General features: G+C 40.1%; 1 protein-coding gene across 1 annotated transcript; it reads right to left on the minus strand.

Annotated features, from left to right (window-relative positions):
- Positions 1 to 238: 238 nt before the first annotated feature.
- Positions 239 to 25947, minus strand: ero1a (endoplasmic reticulum oxidoreductase 1 alpha). The gene is made up of 17 exons (XM_080202698.1): positions 25796 to 25947; positions 25484 to 25631; positions 19323 to 19442; positions 19150 to 19233; positions 18828 to 18866; positions 16344 to 16429; positions 15328 to 15401; positions 13706 to 13826; positions 13540 to 13590; positions 11474 to 11478; positions 9506 to 9532; positions 9155 to 9247; positions 6198 to 6444; positions 4883 to 4952; positions 3418 to 3504; positions 3194 to 3327; positions 239 to 2506 (listed from the first exon to the last, which is right to left on the minus strand). The coding sequence occupies exons 1-17, from the start codon at positions 25798 to 25800 to the stop codon at positions 2401 to 2403; spliced, it is 1497 nt and encodes a 498-aa protein (XP_080058824.1). The 5' UTR covers positions 25801 to 25947; the 3' UTR covers positions 239 to 2400.
- Positions 25948 to 26248: the final 301 nt, after the last annotated feature.

Genomic DNA, 26248 nt, shown 5'->3' on the forward strand with positions numbered 1-26248 from the left:
CTGAAAGTATATTCTTAAAAAATACTTAATTAAATTTAAACAAAATCTAAGAGATGCAGATACCATGCAAACTCTTCCCTGAACTGTCAAAAAATGTACCAATGGTATGCATAAGAGTTCTAGTGTTAAAATACTCAGCATTTTAGTCTTCCTTAATCCTTTTTGCTTCAGATGTGTTCCCCTTGTCTGAAAGAAAATTCCACACAATTGTTTAGCAAACTATTACAGGAAAGAGATATTTTCCTTGTTGATTTTATTTCAAGCTTTGAGTCGTGTTTAAATGAATGTTTTGCTTGTACATAAGCAAGCTGTTAAATGTTCAATCTTTGTTATTGCAGCCTTACAGAATCAGATCCTAAATTCCCATCCTCTGCTCTTTTGCAGGTCACAGGAATGGCAGTTGGCTACTATCTGTCTAAGTGGGCTGTAAATTTAACTTAATTTAATAAATTTCAGTTCAGAATAACCTACCAAATCCACATTCCTGGATAAAGCAGCAAGAATGATATGCAATCAAACACTAGTTTTTTGCATTCATTTCTTATATAAAAGTGTCACAGACACGTGGGAGTGTTTGGATAATACCAGGAAAAACATCTGGAAAAAGTGCACAAAGTCATCCCAAGATGACATAGATGGATAACTTGCTTCTTTGAGCCAGGCAGTGAGGGAATATAATGCAGCCCATGCTCAGAACAAGTTTGGACAAAAGATAGATTTGATATCAATAACATTAGCTGAGTTACAAAAACCTTTTTCAACCAGCACGTGAAACTTCAGGTGCAGATTTTGTAAGAAAAAGAATTGAGATGCAATTCTGCGCCAAATATTACAGAAAATATAGACTATTAAACAAACTAGATCCTATTTTTAGAAATACTCTCACACCATGAAATTTAGAGTCAGAGTTTTACAGCACAGAAAGAGCCCATCATGTCTGCACCGATTATCAAGCTACCTATCTGTTCTAATTCCATTTTCCAGCACTTGATCTGTAGCCTTGTATCCTATGCCATTTCAAGTGCTCATCTAAATGCTTCTTAAATGTTGTGAGGCTTCCCACCTCCACCACCTTTTCAGGCAGTGAGTTCCAGATTCCCATCACCCTATGCCTGAAAAGGTTTTTCCTCAAATCCCCTCCCGCTTATCTTAAATCTATACCACCTGATTATTGACCACTCTAAGGGAAAAAGTTCCTTCCTATCTGCCCTGTGTCCCTCATAATTTTGTACACCTCAATCAGTCCCTCTCGCCTTTCTTTGCTCCAAGAAAACAACCCCAGCCAATCTAGTCTCTCTTGATTACTGAAATGCTGCAGCCCAGGCAGCATCCTGGTGAATCGCCTCTGCACCCTTTCTAGTGCAATCACATCCTTCCTATACTGTGGCGAGCAGATTAATATTTCAAGTTACAAATCTCCTCCCTTTAACCGTTCAAAAGCCATAGAAGGGTTAAAGCTTTTAAATTAAAACCATTTTCATTTGCAATGACTTGCACTACTGAGTGATTTCAGAATAAGTCCTCAGGTGGGATTTTACAGCCTCGCTCGAGCGAGACCGGAAATTCCCACCCAGGGTCAACAGACGTTTCCATTGTCCACATCTCGCCCAGTCCAATTCCGTGGCAGGCAAGGTGATAGAATTCCGGTGATTGAGTACTACAAAGTCATATTTTCTTTATAGTTTTGCCTATCTTTACAATCTTCCACAAAAATTATATTTCTATACTTAACATTCTAAAGTTTCCATGGAGTTTGATAATTGTATTAGAAGAATTCATAGTTTGAATCCTCAGATGAGATCAGATAAGCAAGTTCCTTCTGAATGCAAGAATCCTAAATAAAATGCAGTTTGGGTAACAGAGCCCCACAGTTGATAGGGTGCACAGGACAAACTCAAGCTGGAAGAATGGCTATTGTGAAAATTGGAAATGCCATGTTGTTGAGCTAAAGCATGGGGAGCTTCACCCCACCACTTTCATAATGCACAAAATGCTGAGATTAGCAAAGTTACGATATTTTCCGATCATATTTCAGCAACAGATGGAAAGTAATTAATAACCAAGTTACATTTCCAATAATTACAAAAAAAACTCAAAGAACTGTTATGTACGGCAACAGTGCATTTTTGTAAACTCAACATGAGTTTTAAAATCAGTAACATTGCACCAGTGTAAACTGAGAATCAAAAATATGCAACGTATCAACAGTAGCGAGATTAGAATATTTAGCAGTAAAAAGATACAGGACAATCACTGATAATCCCCCTATATACCAAACTACTTTACAGCAAAATTTGGCTCAATTTATTTCCCTTTTCACATTCAGTAAAGTTTAGGCAGGTTGACCATCCATGGATTCTTTTTTTCAAAAAAAGGATGGCTTTAAGCTGTAAAAATCTATTATAAAAATGTCCTCTGTCTTAAAGAATCGGCTGTTTGGAGTTCTTTTTGTGCAGATTCCAGTAGTTCTATAAAGTTCTGAAGCTCCCGGACACTGGTAGAAATCCTGTAACAAAAGAAAGTGATCACTGTTATGCGTCAGTGATATAGTGACCTTGTTGCCCAACATTTACTGGTTAAGAGTTTGAGCAGTATTCAAATGAATAGGAATCATTGATAGCTGAGCAGATGCTGGCATCAGAACTCCCTTCTTAAATTTAATTGGAAAATCATTGATAGCCCCAAATTCCCAGACTGCTAGTGGAAATGGAGAATGGAATTTCTACCCCAGTTCTGATCCCACCCTAAATCTCAGGGTTGAGATTTAACATAAAAGGAAGTGGATGGCGAGATCAGTTACAGCACTCCCAGGCAATCTCAGGGTCAGGGTGGAATTTCAAAGCAACGCCTTACCATTCTGCTCAAAGAACAATTTTCTTCTGTACTTGTCATACAGCATTAACCCCACTTTTGCTGGTTTGTAATGATATACTTTACACTGGGGACAGAAGAGACAGAGCAGGCAGTAACTGTGAGTAGGTCACAGTATTCTGCTATCTCCTTCTGACATCGACACAGGGACAAGATGCGGTTGTTTACCCTCTCCATTTTCATGCTCCACTCAACAATCCACCCTCCACCATGCCCCGCCTCCTGCCATCAAAAAAGTGGCACTGTTCAATAGCTATAAAAAGGTGCAACCCAACGTTTAATTTCAACATAAATATATAAACCAAGTAGTAAAAATTCTCACCTTCCAAAAGCATTAAAGAGTGCAACAATATCTTGGCGCTTCAGGTGGAATCTTTGGCCTGGACCCGAGTCTGGTAAACTGTTTATTTGCTTCTCAGAGAACAGGATTTTCAGAACGGTACCCAGTCCTTGTGTCTGTAGAAATCATTATAGCGTATATTAACATCTCCATTGATAGGAGGGAGGTTTAAAATAGCTTTTTGTTTGGAGATACTTAATACTGACCTGAAGCTTGCCCCAGAGTCTACACTTAAAGCAACCAACGCAATCCATTATCCTTGAAATATTTTTGAAATGCAGCCGGAATTCTTCCTTTAATAGGAGAGAAAGATGGATTATATTTCTTGCTATACCATTAAATTCACAGACCAGATTTACAAAAATACATTTTAATCCACAATCCATTCTTTTGAGCACGGTCAGTCTTTTGCCATTGCTGCTCTGAAGGCAGAAGGTACATGGCAAGTGACAGAATGAACTGTCCTCCAGATTCAACTCCCCACCCCATCATTCTTTAGTATAGCAGTCTGATGGCTGCATTTCCGTCTCAGCAGAATTAGTTTAATTGAGGCTATACAGGGCTTTGGACTTTAAAACAGTTGCTTCTGAATTGGGACATAGTACCAGACCCAATCTGCAAATATTTTCTCTATTTTCCCATTATTTTCATGTAATGCTGAGGTCATTTGTGATACTATACAAATCCAAATGAAAATACTGTTGTGAAAGTTTGGCATTGTCATTAGCTGTCTCTTGCTTGAAGAGAAAACCCAGACAAGAACAATTTATTCTTCAATTTTATTTCTTGAATTCAAAAAATTCTCTATCTCCTCCTCTTACATGACTAGGAAATTTCAAACGTTCTTGTGTTGCATTTTCCAATATTAAAATAATTAGTGGAGTTAGATATTTTAATCCAGTGTTGCTCTATTCTACTAAGAATTAGAGATGGACTCATGTTTTGTGCATTTCTCCTAACTCCCTTAGATCTCAGTGGCATGAAATTCTAATGCATTTATCGTGCTTTTTTGTACATCAATAAGGAAGATGCTAAAAACGCTCACTATTCTTAACTACACATGCAATTAAATGCAGAACTCCCAGACCCTTGCTGTACTTGACAAAGATTCTCAACATGAAAATAGATAGAATGATGTGAATTTGTAATACATAGTCACTAATCATGCCAGAAAAGATTAGGCTTGTCCAGTCCAATGCAAGTAAATCTTTAATGGTATGATAGTCATAATAAGTTAACTGGCTCTCTTGTGTAGCCATATGCTAGGATACAGCAATCTGTGTGTTAAATTAGTTAAAATGATCTGAGGTATGGATTTGTGAATAAATGTTATATTAATCTATGTTATTTGTTACAAGCTAGTTATTCATAAATAGACAACGCACATCTTTTTATGAGCAAAATGTGTCATTATTCAATGAAATCTTTGTACCAGAGGATTCTTTCTGGCTGAGAATTCAATGCAGGGTCAAGTCAAAGTCATAAATGTAGCATTGAAACCTATGTTAAATATTACCAAGGAATGTTTGCAGTTAGTGCATTACCTGGAATTTTTCATCTTCAATTGCTCTGTAGCTGTGATCAGAAAATGTGTCTGCATCAAACCAACCTTTGCTCACTATGGACCCTTAGTTCCAACAAATACAAATAACAGTTTTAGTGTATTGTTACCTTGAGATTTTCAGCTTCCTTTTTTTCTCCAGCGAACAAGGACCGCTCATCAAAGGGGAAAGGGAATGATCTAGAATAAAACACATTATTATTGGATAATCCATTATTGAGTAACAACAGAATGGGATTCAGGACACACTGATCATCAGCTTACTCCAAATTTACTTTGTCACAGAGAATGTGGATACACTAAGAACTGTACACATACAGTATCTGATTTAGTAGGGTGCTACAGCAGAGATTCATTACAATGATTCAGGAACACAATAATGGAAGGATATATAGCCCATATGGATAGGAAAATGGCAGAGACACAGAAGACGAGTAAATAGATTGAAGTTTATCAGGATATTGTTGTGCCCAGAGATCTGTGCTAAGATTTATGTTACGATCAGTATAAAGGTTTTGGACAAAAGCAAAAAGCTGGTTTTCTTGAAATTTCTTGATACCAAAGAGTGCAGGAGATTACAGGAAGACACGCAGATCAGCGAAATGGGAAAACGTGTGACATGTACAGTTAAACGTAAAGAAATGTGAAGGAGGAAGTGCAATAGTGACTGGAAATCTATTCAATGCATATTTATTCTACGAGGGAAATTAGATAGTGGGAGTTGATAAAAAGAAAGCAATGTAGACTTAAGGATATTGGGGTGGTTCTGCTGCTAATGTCTTATTTGCTTTTCCTGACGTCAAACAAGCAAATAAGAAAAATATATATGTCATAGACAAATGTGTTGTGAAAAGGAGGGGAGTGTTTTAATGCCATTTTTATATTATGCTGCTGGTATCAAGTAGAATTTGCAGATGGGTGCCAAGTATTTACCACTTGCTTGATATTAGGAAAGCAAGAGCTGGGTTCAAAACCTCATTTGTGCAGCATGCTCTCAGCAGATTAAATTATTTCATTAACAATACTGAAGAATGCTAGTGGCCATGAGAGCAAAGTTGGATTAAAAATGGTAAGGCCATCTGCTTCAACCCATGTGGCAGGTGCTGCTTTTAATAACTTGTTGGCATGAGACAGTCCCTTGTGTGCAACTGACCTACGACTGAAAACATCACACCTCGGACTCTTTTTGTCATCAGCTCTGCATAGAATAATGGAAGTTGAGGATGATTTGTGGGTTTAGCCCTTTAAAGTAAACTTGCAAAGTCATTAGTGGGATTTCTAACTAGAAAACAGGGCTAATTTGGTGCAGTTTCTTATTGCTATAAGATAAACCATTCTCTTTGACAAAGCTTGCAGAAGACTGCATTGAAGCCTTTACAATTAGAAGCCTGTTGAAATCAAAAGCTTTATCAAATGGTAACTTACTTGGCCAAATTGAGAATTTCCAGCAGAAGTTTTTTATTTTTTGCATCCACTTCACTGTTGCCTGTGTAAAGTTGGAAGGTAGGACGCTCAAAGAAAGGTAACACCTTAGATAAAGCTCTCAACTCTATGAGGTACAAGAAAAAAAGGTTTCGAAGCCTGCGTGGGCCTTCTCCTTTGGTAATCCCTGTGTCAAACCGCAGCTTGAATTCTGTAATATTGTGTCCCCACTTTTTTTCGAACCAGGTATCTGTGGAAAGAAAGTTTACCCTGATCAGTTTGGAGCTAAGAATAATGCATAGCGCACACATTTGATCCTCTAGCATTAGTTTCTTAGCAAAATACTGAAAAAAGACAATTTTAAATAATCACTAGAACAGTGATTTCAATGCCAAATTTAAATTACCAGATTGGGCATCAATAAGAAATAATATTAAACATTTAAATATACTTAGCTTATAGTATCCTGGGCAAGCTCCTTGTTTCAATGTACATTAACTGATAATCAAAGTGAGAGCTCAGTGTGATAACTGCTTCAGAGATATTTTAAAATATACTGTTGCATTGTAATATCCTGCCTGTTCTTACACTGTGTCGATTAATGTGAAACTCCATACTGTTGATGTGGAAAATGCTCAGGGGAAGAAAGAAGAAGAAATAAAGTTTGGCTCTGAGCCCTACACCATGACAATCAAACTGCCTGTGGCATACCATTACCAAGACTGAAAATTTGGATGTTACCAACTTCAGTTATAAATGTTCTTTCACTTGAATTACACACAAGCAATTATCCACAACGAGCCACTGAAGAATTTACTTGTCCTGATACAAAGTAAATACAGAAAATAGAAAGAGTAGGCCATTTGGCCCTTTTAGCCTGCTCCACCGTTCATTTTGGTCATGGTTGATCATCAAATTCAATATCCTGTTCATGCCTTCCCCCATATTCCTTGATCCCTTTAGCGCCAAGAGCTATATCTAATTTCTTCTTGAAATCACGCAATGTTTTGGCCTCAACTACTTTCTGTGGTAGTGAATCTCTCACATTCACCAGCCTCTGGGTGAAGAAATTTCTCCTCACCTTAGTCCTAAAAGGTTTACCCCTTATCCTCAAACTAAGATCCCTAGTTCTGGACTCCCCCACCATCGGGAACATTCTTTCTCAATCTACTCTGTCTAACCCTATTAGAGTTTTATATGTTTCTATGAGATCCCCAGTATGAGTATGATAATTCACTGGCCAAGAGAATGCATCAGCAAAGTTTGTGGAGCCCATTTATTCTCCATGCTCCAGAGTTACCTGCTCACTTCCTTTTTCAATCTTCAGCCTTCTAGTTTTCAATTAGCCAAAACCGATTGAAGTTTTCAGCTAACAGGCTTTTTTATTGCTCTCCCTTCCAAAATGGATAATGTTGGAGAAAGAAGTTGAAACAAAGGCTGATTTTGTCACAAATATTTTTCTAGAAATAAATATAAGTCAGAGGAATAGATAAAGCGTTAGGCAAAGTAGGAGACATGAAAAGACTGCAGGACAATTAGTGTGTTAAAGCTAAAGTTCTAGGTTAGGACAGTGGCTTGATTAGCGTTGTTGTAGCAATACATCAAAAGCTTGCATTTATAAAGCATTTTAAACACAGCAAAACTCCTCAAGGCCAAGGCATTTCACAAGAACAAAATTCACATGAAACAAAATTTAATAAGGGAACATGAAGACAGCTGGCCAAAAGCTTGGTTGAAAAGGCAAATTTGAAGGTAATAGATGGAATTGGAAAGAGGGAGGCTGGAGATATGGCTACCAATGGTGGAGTGGCTAAAATCAGGGATGTACAGTAAGTCAAAATTGAAGGAGCACAGAGATCTCAGTGAAGGTGATTAAAGAAATGGAAAAGAGTGAGACCACAGAGAGATTTGAATAAAGTGATGAGAATTTTAAAATCAAGGCATTACCGACTGTGAGCTAATGCAAGTCACAAAAACACTGGTAATGGTGAACTGGACTTAAGGCAGAGTTCTGGATGAGCTCAAGTTTACGTACAGTGGAACATGGAAAGCCAGCCAGCAGAGCACTGGAATTGTTAAGTGCAGAGATAACAAGGGCGTGGACGAAGGTTTCAGCAGATGAACTCCGCTGAGGAAGGGGGCAGTTTTGTGGTAGGAATCTCACTTCAGGGTGAAACAGAACATTTGGTTCAGCCTCAGACCATTGCCAGGAAGAGAGATCGAGTCTGTGGCTAGAAAAAGGAGTTTTTGAAGGGGAGCAAGGACAGTGAGTTTAAGGTTCCCAATATTTAGTTTGAGAGTATATATCTGTTCATCCAGTACTGGCTGTCGGATCAGCAGTGTGGCAAATCAGAGATGGTGGATGGGTTGGGAGGTGGTTGTGCAGGAGAGCTGGGTGTTGCTAGGGTATACGCAGAAGTTTTCACCAAGTAGATGAGAAATTGGAGTGGCCAAAACACACCGACTTAAGTGGTATAACAGTGCAAAAGTAGGAACAGAAGTTATTCTAGGTGATTCTCTGGCTCAGACTGACGAATTCAGATGAAGCAGTGAGCTGGACAAGCAAGGAGAATGATGTGGTGAACCACGTCAAAGGCCACAAAGCAGAGTAAAAGTTTATTTATTAGTCATGAGTAAGGCTCACATTAACACTGCAATGAAGTTACTATGAAATTCCCAGGGCAAAAGGGAAGAGGAGGTGAGTTAGTTTAGCACAGTACCAGTCTAATAGGACAATTCAAGTTGGTTTTGTACTGTAGGCACTGTCAAATATATTTATTTGAGCATCATAATGCAAGACCTGAAAAACATATAAAACCAACTGGCTAATGAGGATCTCCCATTTCACCAACACTAGAGGATAACACAAGGTTAATCAGGTGCTTCCAATAGAACAGTCAGCATTTAGCAAATTATGATCATGGGTATTGGACGGGAACAGTAAAAGCTTTTGCCCATACCTCGTAATAGATATCGCGCACTAAGATGTATGTTGATGCTTGCATGCAGACCTGAAATTGCTCGATAGAATGATCTCTTCTCTAGACACAATCCTGAAATAGAAAGTCGGTTTCATTCTTTTATAATAATTGACATAGATTTCTTTTTGATCGTGTATTTTACAGTTAAGACAATTAAACACCAATAATTTTACTTTTAAAAATTGATACAACTTAAAACGTATTTTTGTTTGACAAGTGCTTTAACACAGGTGCCAGAGAAATTACATAGATGCAGTTTTATCAGTTAATATAAAGGCATTATTGTACAGAAAGGCATTAAATAAGTTGAAAATATGAATATGCAATTACCTTGCAGCCAGCTATAGAAGATTCCCCCTGATTGGAAAAGAAAAATTAAGTCTTGAGTGAAATATTTAAATGTGGTCCTGATTTGTACAACGAGTAAAAGAGAGGGTTTAACTCAAGTGCACCATTTAAGATCTGACTTATATTCTGATGATATGTTAGGCTAAATCTAGAGAGATAGGAAAGTGATACAACTTCCCTTCTTCCTCTCCACCCCAGCAAAACAAAAAGAAATTCTTCCCTGGAAATAGGATTCTAAAATGGCGTAGCATAACCTTTGTTGGCAACGATACTGAACATTTAAATTGCACAGCAAATTCATAGAACATACAGCACAGACAGGCCCTTTGGCCCTCTATGTTGTGCCCAGCTATGTCCGAAACCAAGATCAAGCTACCCCACTCCTTATCATTCTGGTGTGTTCCATGTGCCTATCCAATAACCACTTGAAAGTTCCTAAAGTGTCTGACTCCAGTATCACAGCAGGCAGTCTATTCCACACCCCAACCACTCTGAGTAAAGAAAATTCAGTGGAGTACTAATCTAGTACAATGATAGTAAAGGGACAACCACTCTGTACACCTGTTGGAATAAGGCCTTCTGACTCACAAATGTTCTGGATTGGACAACATGTCTTAAAAAGTTTTCATGAGTATGCTATATTGGATTTGCAGCTTGTATAATTAGAGATTATGAGGCAGTTGTAAGATGTTGCTAATATGTCAAAACCTTTGATGTAACAAGTCTGCAATTTTATTCCCTGTGGGCAACAGATTTACTTCATTGATGTTGCAGTTAAATCACCTCCTGCCTTCACTATTCTCCTCCTGCTTTCTTGTCATTGAGTACAATGTGTATTTAAAGCTACAATAGTCAATGCTAAAGACAACTGAAAAGTCACTGTAGATCTGCATAATGAGACACACGTATTCCAGTTTTTAAAGTAAATTGTCATTCTTGTTTGGAGATGCAAAAGGTGTTGTTGCCGTCCTCAGAGTAATCATTTACAGTCTTGAACTGCAGATTTAAGTCAACATCCAATATTGAACAACAGATATTACCTTCATCACCTGCAAAAGAAAAATATACAATTCAAATGACTATCAAACCTTTTCCAATTCCCTTACAGTACAAATAGGATTGCCAACTGCAATTAAATGTATTCCTGGAGGTTTCATGTGAAGACTTGCCCACACTCCTGCCATTAGTCAGCCAACACATTCAACTTTGTGGTACACTGCCTTTCTAGGCCAATGGGAAAGCAAAAAGACTCATTACCCAATTGGATGATGTTTGGCCGTTCGCCTTTTCCCTAAGTTTTCAATTTTTTTAAATCTAGTAAAGAGAAATGTTCAAAGAAAACGAAAAATTGTTTTAATATCCTTATATTTTTGTCTTCAGGGTTGTACAGAGCCATGTCCTGGAGATGGATCTTCAATTCCTGCAGAGTCCAGGCCAACCCTTGAGAGTTGGCAACCCTAAATACGAAAAGTAACCGTTCCCTTCATCTACATGTTTACTTATAGAATAATAGATATTGGTATGCAATTAAAATACAGCCATTTACTTCAGACAATAAAGCAAATTAGCAGTACAAAAGGAACCCATTTAATTCATTAGGCCTGTGCCAGAGAAATCTACATTAACGGTACTCAGTTTAAATGATTTAGCCATGTTTTATTCAGTTTGCTACTGCATAGCAGCAAACTCCATTATCACGCCTCTTAGGTCGATATTCAAATTCTTTAGATTACAAAGTAAACAAAAGAGATCTCAGCACAAATTGATGGGGGAAAACATGCTCACCTACATTCTGCCAACCTGAAAAACATTTGTTTACTCTGTTGTGTGCTCGGTGTCGTGGCCATCCCTCTATGCAAACATTACATTCCCTTTATCATGTGTTTTCATTTTCAAAACAAATCTCCTTTATTTTACTTCAACAAATGCCTTTTGAAAATCTATATGTACCTTCACTGTATTCCCCTTATCTTGATTATGGAACTCAGAACTGAAAGTTACATAATTATCCAGCACCTCTGAAGTGTTCAACCTAACATTTTTTAATTTGTTTCTTCTATTTCGGTTGGTAGAGAGTTTTCAAAATTCAGGCTTAAATGCTAATAATTTACTGGTTTGTTTTTTTCCCCATTTTGAAATCTATCACAGATAGTTTGGGAAAGTTGTGGGCGTTCCCTCTTCCGTCTCCTCTTTAATCCCCTTTAAGCCTGATTACTTTTCAATATTAATCCCATCACCTTAAATATGCAAAAAAGATTATTAATCTCCAGTCACATCTCTTCCACTTTTCTTTTGGGCAGCTCAGCGATAGGTTAACCTCAGGCACCTGTTTGTGTGGGGTTTGCACATTCTCCCTGTGTCTGCCTGAGTTTCCTCTGGATGCTCCGGTTTCCTCCCACAGTCCAAAGATGAGCAGGATAGGTGGATTGGCCATGCTAAATTGCCCCTTAATGTCCAAAGATAGGGATTAGTGGAATAAATGTGTGAGGTTATAGGGATAGGGCAAGGGATGGGCCAGGATAAGATGCTCTATTGGAGAGTCAGTGCAGACTCGATGGGCTGAGCGGTCTCCTTCTGCACTATATGGATTCTATGACCTTCCTCAAATATTGCTGCAGTTATCTTTTATACTCCTCCACAAAAAATGGTGCAAAATACTAAAGCATCTCTGCCTTCTCTCATTCTAGTTCCACTAAAAACTGAACATAGGAACAGGAGTTGGCATTCGGCCCCTCGAGCCTATTTGGACATTCAATTACATCATGGTTAATCTTAATCTAAATTTAATTTATTCCATGTCCCTCAATCAACCCAACAAAAGTTCATCAATCAAAACTCCAATTGACTCTGCAGCCACAGGATTTTGGGTGAAATCAACCCAAATGTCCTCTACCTTTTTATCTAAGAACATATTTCCCCATTTACTTCTAACTCTAATTTTCACATTACGCTCTATTATTCTGCATTCCCTCACCAGAGTATATAGTTTTGCTGTCTCTATCCTACTGTATCCTTTAATCATTTTAAGTGCCTTTATTGGATCACACCTCAAAACTTAACGAATTAATTACAGGCCAAGTTTACACAGCCTGCCCCCATAATTTAACCACTTAAACCCTGGTATCATTTCCGCTGAATCAGAAATGCACCCTGTCCAAGCCCAGAATATCTTTCCTGAAGTCTGTGCTCAAAATTGAATATAGTTCATATGAGTCATTACTTCCTCATTTTAGATACTACCCCCTACCATTGAAATAAAGCCCAGTATTCCAAAATACCTTTTGTATGTGTGCACCAACTTGAGAGATTCAAGTACATGGATACCCAAATCCATTTGCTCCTACATATTTTCTGGGCTCCCACCACTAAGAACATGTATTTCTCAGATGTAAAGTGGGAAAATCTCACACTAACCCAGAATAGTTAAAGTTTATTCATTAGTCACAAGTAGGCTTACATTAACACTGCAATGAAGTTACTGTGAAAATCCGAGTAGATTATTTTGTAATTTCTCCTAGTTAAAATCATAAGTTTTTAAATTTATTTGTTAGTGTAACAAGTAGGCTTACACCAACACTGCAACGAAGTTACTGAAAATCCTGTTGTTGCTACACTCCAGCGTCTGTTCGGGTACATGGAGGGAGAATTTAGCTTGCCAACATACCTAACCAGCATGTCCTTCAGAGGAAACGCATGCAGAATACGGGGAGAACGTGCAGCCTCTGCACAGACAGTGACCCAAGCTGGGAATTGAACCCGGTGCTGTGAGGCAGCAGTGCTAACCACTATGCCACCATGCTGCATAATCAACATAATTGAATAAATTACATTCAGTTTTGTCCTGTGACAATGAATCCTATGCGTATGATCTTCTCACTGGCATTTGTGGTATTGCTAATGTAAATTTAGTAGTAATCAGTTTTCAGTTGCTTGCTAAGAAATTCTACTGCCAATAAGTTACTCAAATTGTCAAAACCAAATTGTTTTAAAAACAAAGCAAAAATCACACTGTTAACTCACCACTGCCAGGAATCATTGGGTTGAACGGTCTTTTAATGGAGTTTGGCCTACAGTGAAGCAGACAGAAATAATTGCAATCTTAACAATAATATACTGATGTTATGATTGAGTAATGTCTGTACATGAACCAGGTGTACTTTGTTCGATTGATGAATTACATACTTAAAACAGTTTTCTTCATAGATAGTATTCCAGATTTTCCAAGCTGCTGGACCTTTGTAGCCTGTGTATCGCTCAGGGTTGAGAAGCAGGTCTACGTATTCAGCGTCTGGACAGTGTTCATCTGAGGGACAAAGTTAGATTTCATTCAGAAGTTGATTTTTCTTTAATTTTAGAATGGTTTCCTCTAACAGCTAATTGGCATCAGCAACTCTATTCAACCCCCAAGGCCAGTACATTTCTTGAAAAATATCATCAATGCCAATCAACAAAAATGCAATTTGCATGCTGGATATTATGGCGAGGCTATAATTTACCCTGATCTCAGGAGAATGTTCTCTATTTTCCTTCATTCCTGTTGGGCTTTGCTACATAATATGGTGCCTCCACTGCTGCATGATGCAAGCATACAAAGCAGTCAGTCATCCATTTTTGTGCTTCCATAATGCCGTCTGTTCTCTTCAAGTCCACACAGCAACCAGAGGAAGAACTGCATGTCAGCAGTCAGCTGTGTTTCTCCATTTGGAAAACTGTCTAAAGTCAATTTTGCACTCTCTTAAACCGAATGAAACTTCAGACTTTTATCAGCATCATGAGGTCCGGCTCAGGGACTCATAGGGAATGAACAGCTATCAGTAATGGGTAACCCCAGAACTGAAATCTGCAGCTATCTTATTCAAAATCACTGGATCGTAGAATGGTTACAGCCAGAATGAAGCCATATGATCTGTGTCCATGCGAGCTCTCTAGAGCAGGAGTCTCCAAACCATGGCCCATGGGCCACATCTGGCCCGCAGCAGGCTACGTCTGGCCCGCAGTGTGGCGGGACAGGATTCCCACTGCCGAAAACATTCCCGCGTCTGGAACCCCACCACTGACTCAGGACGCGGGGACGGAAGCTACAGGCCAGACATTTACTGCCGCTTTGTGTGGCGTCTGATGGACCCATGGGAATCCCTGCCCTCTTTACCACCCTATTGTCCAATCAGAACTGCTGTTCTGTGACTGACAGTTTGTTAGATGAATCAACAATTGAGACATCTGTTATCCAATTGCCGCTCTGCATTGACTGAGTGACAGCTGCTTTATCCAATCCGTAAGCTCCATCCGTCTGAAATGAGTGAGAACAATGATGGCGGCAATTCAGATCAATTGTAGAGCGATGTGCTCAATGCAACACCCACCCACAATGTGATTGACATCTGCTGCAGCCAATTGCCATGTGCTGCTGTAACGCAGTCACCAATCGCAATGAATTTAAAATTATTTGGTGCCTTTTTCAAAAAAAAAACTTTATTATAAAAGTAACCCTGTAACTTTAGAACTGTTTTTCCTTTGGCCCACGAAAATGTGCAAAATATACTAGGTGGCCCTTATACTGAAAAGTTTGGAAACCCCTGCTCTAGAGCAACTAATCAGTCCCAATCTCCCATCTTTCTTCTGTAGTCCTGTAGATTCGATGGCCAATGCTTTCTACATTAGAAACTCTGCTGTGGTTATTACATAACTGGCAAATATTAGTTGATGGTGTCAGTACATTACACAAAAGCCGCCGTATTGTAACGCCCTTGTAAACACACAATGAATGCAACTGTTTATTTCAAATACTACTGATTAGGTCTCACCTTCAACTTCACAGAAATTGTCTGTAGAGTCATCATGTCTGTTCCAGTCAAGCACCGCTTGTTTTGTCGCTTCACTGAAAGATTATTGAAATAAAGTCATTGGTTAATGTTGTTCGAGTTAGTAAAAATCACTCAGATGAAGAAGCTTATTGCCAAAATGTGCCATTCTTGTTCGCAGTCGGAATTTTCTGGTTTTGCTAAAAGTGTTTTGGTTGAAATGTCAAATTTTCTGTTCTCGCTCACAATGGGTCCTGACACAGATGAGACTGAAGAATCCCACCCAATAGTTCCAATTTTCACTCCTTAGTCATGCAGGCATGGATTCTAACAGATGGCAACTTCTCTAGCCCTAGAAATGTTAACATCTAGCCTTGCCAGCATATATCTCCACATGCGCTGCCTGAACCTAGTCGGAAATCTCAGCTGGTGGACGAGAACAGGATTTCAGAAGGCATAGGAGTCTACTTGAGACTCAAAAGATAGTTCCCTGGTGCTCCGATAAGAAACTGAGGAGGAGGTCAAAGGGGGGCATTGTAGTAAAGGGAGGGGACGGATGGATGGGGCAGGAAATCTCCAAGGTCTTCTGAGGCCCGGAACAAGCTAAAGCAGTAGTAATCTAGGCCTCTGCTGCCCCTGTTCTTCTTGCCAGAATGGTCATGCGGCGAGGCCTCATGTGAAAAACTGCAGCCAAGCTCCAACAACCTAACTGGAGTCCGAGTTGCCTATTTAAGACATTCTGCTGTTTTCTAGTAGATGTCCCCTCTCTAGGGCACAAAACAGTAGATCAAAACTGCAATCCATAGGCTAGCCAGGTTGGTGGAATAAAGTTGCTGCAACCACTTTAACTGGCCTCTCCCAGTTCCCTCCTAATGGTCAGAATTTGAAACATCCCCAAATATTGTCAGAGCCAGGTCATTCAAGATCAGGCTGCACAAGTTTTTAGCGTGAAACACTTCTGAGGTAGTGTGAGAAACTGAATTTAAGGACACTAATGTCATGTGTGTCATTCAAATTACCTCAAAGAGCTGTTAACAGCACCAAGCTTCTCAGCCTTTTCACATTCGGGGTCATGCTGGGAAAGGACATTTGCTTCCTCGGTGTACTGGAAATGCAGAGTTACACTGGTCAGTTAATTTTTATATATGCACCATAGAATCAGAAACTGTAATACTAAACACTTCCTTCCAAATTTTCACATGTACATCACCTGTACTAGGTATAGGGACATTGCTGGTACTAGCCTGTAAGGAGTGATTTGTATTTTTAGTGGTAGTGGGATGATCCAAAAATCTTACTGCTGGGGCAGGGGAGTGTGTGTAGGAATATGGGAATTCAAGTGCGGGCTGTGACCTGCGTCTCATCGGTGGGAGAGTTGACAACATGCAAGTGATAAGGAGATAGTGTGGAAGTAGTAGGAGCACAGGATGGGGCCAGGTGGTGTTGCTGGTGTCACAAAATGTTACGATAGTATTAAAATGATTTTTTTGCACAAGTAAAATCAAACTGCAAACCATATCTGGGCAGCACTGAAGAGAAAGGAAATAATAGGGAACAGGGTGTTCTTTGCGATTGATACAATCGCAAGTTGAAGTGTTGTGAGCCAGGAAGCAGTTCAGACACAGATGAGGTGCTGAAGCAGCAGCAGCAGGTAAGAGAAAGAGAGAGGCAGCCAGGAACCAGTTTAGTCAGAGAATAGAGGCTGAAGGCAGCAGAAGAGCAGAGGTAATAGGCAACCATACTCAGGACACAGCTCAGCAAGGGATGAAGTGCCAAAGAGTAGCACGTTTCTGCAAAAGATCTTTTTTTTGCTGAAACGAAGACTATTCCCTGCTCCTGGTTAAGCTGTACAACGTGCTAATCACTTTGACCAATGAGTTTATGATTGTTGTTTGGAAATGGGGGTCTCAGCAAAGTTTAGGGGCAGGGGAAACAGATACTTTTGGGAATTTGTCTTTGAGAGACAAAGATACTTATCGTTAATTTACCAAAGTATAAGGTTGTTTTTTGCAGTGTTGTGGTATCTGCCCGTTACTTTAATAAATACTTTTATTTGTTTAAAGAAAGATGTTTGAGTTCTCCCTGTTTTTGCAAATGTTTCTCACTAATATCCAAATAAAATATGCCTTATGAAACCAGTGTTTCAGGTTGGAACACTTCTGCACATAACATCAGTGGGGTTTTGTAACACTGGGTATAGCACAGAGACTAGAGGGCAGGACAGTGGGAGATGGGATTGTAGTGTGTCAGGTGGAATGGATGGATAGGATAGGAAAGTTAATAGTAAGAGGATGAATCACATATATGAGAATGATTATATATGTGAATGTCTGGAATTTGGATAAGGAGTGGGATTTTCTAGACCTTCCCACCAGTAGGATATCCTGATCCCAAAGATGACACCCTGCACTGGGTTCTCCTGCCAAGTGATGGGTGAGACATACAAACGACATGGACATAACAAGACTGGAAGATCCATCCGGTAGTCAGTAGTAAGCCACTTCCACCTCTGGAAAACATGCCGTGGGGGGCCCAGAAAATCTTGCCCAAAGTCAACCACACATGATGTGCATTTTCATTATTATTCTATAGAAGAATCAAATTCCAATCTCAATACCAATGAGCAAGTCTCGAATATCCCTGTGTGTGTCTGATCATCAATATCATACAGTAACTTGTCTAAAACAGTTAGGACCATTTGTGGTAGTTCTGAATACAAATATTTGTTGCCAAGGATTTACAATTCTGAAAACGAGTGAAAAATAAGCAGTATATAACAATGGAGAAGAATGTGGCAGTGATAACTCCCACAAGGTCCATGGGGTAATCACTGATTGATTTCCCTGTGGGACACGTTGAGCACAAGTTCCTCTGGTAATAGGCAGTGGTCCATCCAGATGGAACTCATTATCTCAAACTTTGATAACAGGCCGAGGACCAGGCCTGTCCCAGTCAGGAACTAGTATGCGTACATTACAGTAGTGGTTTACTCTGCGTTCTGTAATAAACTATGTTCTTTTCCAGTCAGACTTCCTGAGTCATTACAAGCATATAACAAAGTATTCAAATTTTAACCTTGCGTCCCGAGGTCCCATCCAAATCCGTGGATAATGCTACTGCCCTGTTGATTTTTCCTGATAACTAATAGGACAAATCTATTCCTGGCAGATTCTTTGATAATCTGATTGTCATAGGAATGAATTTTCCCGTCCGTCACGGGAATCATAGCAGGTGGGACATGGACCGTGCAAAGGTCCGTTGACCCTGGAAGGGATTTTCTGACCTTGGGGTGAGCATGACCGGAAAATCCCAGCCATAATCTTTTAATAAAAATTGCATTTAACCCTTAGGTTGTGCATAACTGAATACCCAATCAAGTGTTACTACATAGTTTTTAGGGTAAAAATAAATTTTGACAGAAAACAAATCTTTTACATTATGCAGCAATTCATTTATACAATTGAATGTGGCATGAAATAAAATTGAACTTATTGCAATTATACCTTAAAACTTTCTGATCTAATTCCTGCTGGTACTTCATCCTGCGGAAAAATATAAAATGCATTTTGAGAAATAAATGTTAACAGGAAAAGATATCATTTAAATGCTCCAAGAAAAACTATTACAGATTTGTCTAATTAGTTCCTATTTTAGAGATCAGGGTTCTTTTTCTATAAAATATCACAATCTTTAGTGAATAGATAATTGTACAGAATATTCCTCATATTGTGTCTCCCTGTCTTTTTTTTAATCTATCTTTATTTTCATACCCTCTTGTCTGTAATTCTTACTTGGTTTACAAACTTTAAGAAATTATGAACTTACTGGCTCACAAGGTTGAACAGCACAATCCTTCAGACCACAGTGGCTAGCGTCTGACCAGAAAGGACAAGGCTTCTTTAAATTTACCTGGAAAGATTATAGGAACAGTTTAAACAAATGTGTCAATCACATTAAATAATCAAACTTATGAATGTTGAAGATATAGTAGAGCATACCTTGTAATATCTGAAGTAGTCACTTTCAAGGAGTTTTTGTATTTTGGGGAAGAGCTGCTTATTATTAAAGTCTTGAATAGTTTCTACGTCACAAGTGCAGTCATCAAGGTATCCCGTTATCTATATTTAAAAGTTTTAAATGTAACTTGCTGAAATTCAGTCAATGTATAAAAAATGACCATTTTTATCACTTTGCTTTCTGCAACAAAACTGATAGTATCTGCTACGACAGAGAACTCATCTCCAGGCAATCAGAATTGCCTTGGTATGGTCCTAAATCTCTGTTGTGCTCATGCGATTGTTCTGAGGTTCACAATGTAATCCACAGACCTTGCTCAACATCTGAAGAAGATCCCTAAAGCCCAACAGTGAAGACTACATTACTGAGAAATAGACTGATAGCTCAGGCTGCACACAGCCAGAACAAAATGACATTTCCACTGTCAACCAATAATAGTTTCAGTTCTGCCATATAAAATTGAGAAAGAAGGGAACATGAGGAGGCTAGTTAGTGCTTTCAGCATTGTGGCGCAATGGTTAGCACTGCTGCCTCACCGCGCCAAGGACCTGGGTATTCGATTCCCAACTTGGATCACTGTCTGTGGAGTTTGCACATTCTCCTTGTGTCTGCGTGGGTTTCCTCTGGGTGCTCCAGTTTCCTGCCACAGTCCAAAGATGTGCAGGTTAGGTTGACTGGCCATGCTAAATTGCCAATTAGTGTCAGGGGGATTAGCAAGGTAAATATGTGAGTTACAGGAACAGGGGCTGGGTAGGATTGTAGTCAGATTGTGGTTGATGGGCCGAATGGCCTCTATCTACACTGTAGGGATTCTATGAGTCTGTTCCACCAAGTCTTCTGCCTCTCCATTCCTCAATGCATTTGATTAACAAAAACACATTGATCTCAGATTTAAAACAAAAAATAAATGCAATGACAACTGCTGTTTGTGGGAGGGAGTGCCTATCTTCACCCTCCCTTTGGTTGTGGGATAACTTCCTAACTTCAGTCCTGAACAATTTGGCTCCAAATTTTAGGCTGTTCCTTAGTCCCCAAGCACCCCACTCAGGGGAAATGGTTTCCCCTTAACATCTTGAAAACTTTGATCAACTAACTTTTAACTTTCTAAATTGCAGGGAATACAGTCCAAGGGCTTTTATCAAAGGGAAAGTGTTTCAACATGGAAGCTTAGTCAAATGACTAAAGCGTGAATGATAAAGATTTGCATATTGGCAGTACGTTGCTGCTTCAAACAAAGACTGTTGGAACTTCAAGCTTGATCTTTACATTTTTTTTCAAAAACGTGAACTGGCAATACTTTGCAATAGTATATTGCTAAATTTCTCTCGGGATAAAAGAACAAAAATGTCAAATATTTCAGTAGTGCAAAGTGTAGCATCTGTAATCCAGTGGTAACATCCCCATCGCTACGGAATTTGTATTTTTATTAGTGAGCAAGCCCTGCTGTGGAGGGTAAGAAATATTTCCTAAAACAGATTGTCATGTGCTGACTTGCTGCAGGTCTAAAATGACAGCACAGAATTGGGGAATTTGTATCAATCCACCCACAACAAAAATGCAGAAGAATAATAATGAAAGGTGAATTCTGATCCACTTATATGACAAAACTATTTTTCCTATCCATACCCAGCTGAAATATCCAATAAAGGGAATGTTTTTACAGCACCACTGTCTTCAAATTTATTTACCAACACCAGAGGCTGCAGCTTTAAGAAAACAACTTTAACTCCACAAGCGCACTCACATCCACTGAATCTCGTTTTCCCATTAAATACACTCATTTGAAATTTTTGAGTGGGTTTAGAAATAAATGAAAGGATTTTAAAACAATTTTTAAAAACAAAGCGATGTCCAGTTTTGACTTAGAAAATTCCAAATGCACTACTGAAAAATTGCCTAGGCCAAGACCTAACACTTTTCAGCCCAAAGCCATGATGTATTTTCAGCCGTGTGGTGTATTGACGATCTGACAACCCCCCATTATTTGAAGAACAGGCTTTGCAATCCTCAATTTCATCCACACTGTCAGAGGAAGAATAAAAATACCAAATCAACCCAGGCTTTGTTATCAGGAGCTAGGCTCCATCTTGGAATCAGAAAGAGTCCAGAATGTGGATTGCCCAATACCTGGCATGGCATTTTGCCTTTATCTTTATAGTTTGTGCATAGAAATGATTCAACATAAAAGCCTCTCTGCAAAGCAGGCAGTCACAAACATCCTAAACAAATGGGAACTGGGAATGACTCATCGGTTCTCAGAACCCACGTTTAACAGCAATACAGGACTAGGGGGCACAGCCTCAAAATAAGGAGGGGGCAGTTTAGATTGGAGTTGAGGAGGAACTTATTCACTCAAAGGGTGGTGAATCTCTGGAATTCTCTGCCCGTTGAAGTGGTGGAGGCTGCCTCGCTAAATATATTTAAGACACGGGTAGATAGGTTTTTGGTAGGCAAGGGGATTAAGGGTGATGGGGAGAGGGCGGGAATGTGGGACTGAGCCACTTCAGATCAGCCAGGAAATGGCAAATGGAATTTAATGTTGGCAAGTGTGAGGTGGTCCACTTTGGTAGGAAGAATGGTAGGAAGGACTATTACTTACGTGGCGAAAAACTGCAGCAGGCGACGGTGCAGAGGGACCTCGGGGTCCTTGTGCATGAGTCGCAAAAACCCAGCTTGCAGGTGCAGCAGGTGGTCAGGAAGGCGAATGGGATGCTGGCCTTCATAGCGAGGGGGATTGAATATAAAAGTAGGGAGGTCTTGCTGCAGCTGTATAGGGCATTGGTGAGGCCGCAGCTGGAGTACTGTGTGCAGTTTTGGGCGCCGCACCTGCGCAAGGATATTTTGGCCCTGGAGGGAGTGCAGAGGAGGTTTACTAGGCTGATACCGGAGTTGAGGGGGTTGAGCTATGAGGAGAGGCTGAATAAACTAGGCTTGTACTCGTTAGAGTTTAGAAGAATGAGGGGAGATCTCATTGAGACGTATAAGATGATGAATGGGATGGATAGGATAGAGGTGGAGAGACTCTTCCCGCTCAAAAAAGACAGTAGGACTAGGGGGCACAGCCTCAAGATAAAGGGGAGGCGGTTTAGAACGGAGTTGAGGAGGAACTTCTTCACTCAAAGGGTGGTGAATCTCTGGAATTCTCTGCCCGTTGAAGTGGTGGAGGCTGCCTCGCTAAATATTTTTAAAAAGCGGGTTGATGGGTTCTTGATAAGAGAGGGGATTAAGGGTTATGGGGAGAGGGCGGGAAAGTGGAACTGAGCCACGACAGATCAGCCATGATCTTATTGAATGGCGGGGCAGGCTCGAAGGGCTAGATGGCCTACTCCTGCTCCTATTTCTTATGTTCTTATGTTCTTATGATCTTATTGAATGGTGGGGCAGGCTCGAAGGGCTAGATGGCCTACTCCTGCTCCTATTTCTTATGTTCTTATTGAATTATGTTTGTGCTTTTCACTATAGAAGTTAAACAGATTTCTAAAGGCAATTTTAGAGATTTTCAAATTTCTTCAGTAGGCAAATGACACAGAGAGCAATGAAATGGCAAACTGATTAAACTAATGTGACTTCAGTATACTTCCAACTTCAGTTCCCCAGTTTAAATTGGGTTAGCTGACCTCAACAAAGGCATACATTACAAAGAAAAGGTTGATACATTATGATTGGCAGGGGCTGTAGAGGAAGGAAAGAAAAATTATTTATCAATGCATATCCCCAATAATATACAAACAATGTAGAAAACAAGAGCACCCACATCCACTGAATCTCGTTTTCCCATTAAATACACTCATTTGAAATTTTTGGTGCCTGAATACATGTGTTCCTCAAACAACTAGAAAACATTTTGAACTCTGTATCCTAGTGCTAGTATGAAAATTGAATGTTAGAAACAGAACATCATAGATTCACAGCACAGGAGATGGCCTTATGGCCTGTGTGTCTACACTGGCTCTCTGCAGGAGCTATTCAAATAATTTCACTCCCTCCAACGAAAGGGCACAAGAGCTGAAACATTCTCTCCACAGATACTGCCAGACCTGCTGAGTGTTCCCAGCATTTTCTGTTCTTATTGTAATCCTGCACCCTGTTGCACAGCAAGTGACTACACTGCATGCTGTGGCACCAAAGCATAGCACAGGCAGCAGATTAAGTTAGCTCATCTCAGTTGATGCAGCGGAAGGTTCTCAAATTTGCCATGTCATTTGGGAGGAGGAGAGAAGATGATGTGTGCGTTTTACAGCCCAGCTTTGGTGCTGTGAAGTAAGTCTGCTTTCCACTATATTCTAGTGTGAATCTGGAATCAAGGCTCCACCAGAAAAACTACTTATCTTATGCTCTAATCCAGTAAAACATCTAAAGCACATCATAGGAGTAAATATCATACAAAAGGTGGCACCAGGTCACATCAAAAAAAAATTAGGATAAGTTTGATCGAAGGTGGATCTTAAAGGAGAAGAGGATAGTGGAGAGGTAAAACTTGAGACTTAAGCAGATCGTTGAATCATAGGATCCAGACAGTACAGAAGGAAGGCATTCGGCCCATCGAGTCTATACTGACCACATCCCACACAGGCCCTATTCCTGTAGCCCCACACATTTACCCCATCAATCCCCTGACACTAGAGTCAATTTAGCATGGCCAATCAACCTAACCCACACATCTGTGGAGTGTGGGAGGAACCCGGAGCACCCAGAGAAAACCCATGCAGACAGTAAACCAAGGCTAAAACTGAATCTGGGTCTCTGGCGCTGTGAGGCAGCAGTGCTAACCACCGTACCACCAAGTACCATTTTTTCAGGTGACAAAAAGAGAGACTCTTTGGGTAGGGAAAGGAAAATGCTCTCAAACCCGCAGCTGGCCTCTTAAGGTCAAACCAAATAAACAAACACAAGTTAAATCAGGACAAAGTAAAAGGGGCAACTTCCCAAAAGGAAGGGAAACAGCCCGAACAAAATCAAAGTACAAAGGAAACTTGAAAACATCAAATTAAAATGTAATTATTAGGGTCAACAATGCACCCCAGCCCCTGCGGTGCATAAACCCGCAGCTGGACATTGCATAAAATGCATTTTCAATCCAATATCAGATAAAAGTAGAAACATGGTAAGACATCTCATAACACCAATAGGTTTATTTGGAATCACGAGCTTTCAGAGTGCTGTTCCTTCCTCAGGTGAGTGGAGTCCTGATGAAGAAGCAGCGCTCTGAAAGCTTGTGATTCCAAATAAACCTGCTGGAGTGTAACCTGGTGTTGTGAGACTTCTTACTGTGCCCACTCCAGTCCAACACTGGCATCTCCACAAATAGAAACATGCCAGAGGTCCTTCAGACTTTTTTTAGACTCTCCACATCAGTACTGAAGTTAAATTATTTGGGTTTCAACAGATCATGCTCAGCTAGAACCCAGTAGCTCCAGTAACTGGAATGGGCAGCTTAGTCCAAGTTCTGATTCATGATCAGAATCCTGTGTGCCTCACTAAAGATGTTGATCAAAGATGGAATTGGATATTGCTGTCATATCCCCTGGCCTCTCCCCAGCCAAGTGCTGCCAACGCTCACCCTCTGGGTTCACCTTACCCAAACAGTTGGCAGCTTCAGAAAAAGGAAAGTATTCAGCAACAAATTCTAACTGCATTTTAGTTTAATTGCTGCATCCCGTCAGTGGGCATAACCTTTTCTAAATTGATTTGGAACATGTATTCGACGTGTATCAGAAATTTTATCAAGTTTAAAGAAATGCAGTTTCACCCATCCTGGCTGGAAGACTTCACAAATTGTAAATATTCTCATCCACGCACCCTTGAGTTGTGATTATAGGCCAGCGGCCCATGGATAAGTTGCTTGGTGTCTTTACTCCCTACTCGCCTTGCCTGTGACCCCGGAGGTAGGACTGTTCAGATCACACTGGCTACGTGCTCAATCAAGCGTTCAAGTCGCGGAAAGAGGCGAGCCCGCATCCCACACCGAGCAACACTGGCGCGGTACCCACCAGCTCCAAAATAAAACACCAGCTGCACCGAACATTCACCAACTATTAGGGAGACGTGTCTTTAAGGAACCCGAACGCAATCGTTCTGACAAATCCCACCACATTCAAAGCGCTGTATATTTAAAGATAAATAAAAGATCACCAGCTCTTACACGCAGGGAGCTTTCCTGGACATCCAACTGTTTCTTTACAGACGTGCGCTCTTTACTCCAAGCTGGAGCTATACACAACAGCAACAAAAAGAGCGGAGTCGACATGATGAGAATAACTTGTTTCTTTGGCTCGCCCACGTTCCAAATTCTGCAAAAGAAAATGTATTTGCTGAGGTCGAGCAAAGCACTGGGACGGAGGAACTCAACTCAATGAAGGGCTGGTGCTGAACTGAAGGCACTCCTTCTCGTCAATTTCATATCACTTCCTGGTGTGTAACACGAAACTCGCACGTCCCAACAGTCTTTACTCACAACATGTCTCAAGGACCTCCGGTGGCGTCAAAGTTTGTCTTCCAGTAATATATGTCGAGTTACATTGAACTTGGCGTATGTTGCTGCCATGTGCTTACATGATATGACACAATAGGTCACTGGGGAAGGCAGAAGGAACAACTTCCTATCAATATTACCAGAGCGTGGAATACGGGTTTTGTTTGACTCCTGATATCAGTCTCTGAACTGCCAGGAGTGAGATGTTTTTTAAAAAATATTTGTTTGACCAAATATGGTATACAGTCTGGTGCATCATAAGACAAATTGGCATTCACGCCTAAATGATGTTGCACTGATACTGTTTTGCATGTAAAGCTGCCCCTTTCCTGTCGCATTGAAATCGACAATTTTAGCACAGCTATAGCCCCGAGTGATTCACTTCCAGCAAATGACGTTGAAATATACTTAACGAACAGGGATTGCAACACTTGT

The sequence above is a fragment of the Carcharhinus amblyrhynchos genome, chromosome 14 (assembly GCF_965287045.1).
Source record: "Carcharhinus amblyrhynchos chromosome 14, sCarAmb.v2.hapA, whole genome shotgun sequence".
Classification (NCBI taxonomy): Eukaryota; Metazoa; Chordata; class Chondrichthyes; order Carcharhiniformes; family Carcharhinidae; genus Carcharhinus; species Carcharhinus amblyrhynchos.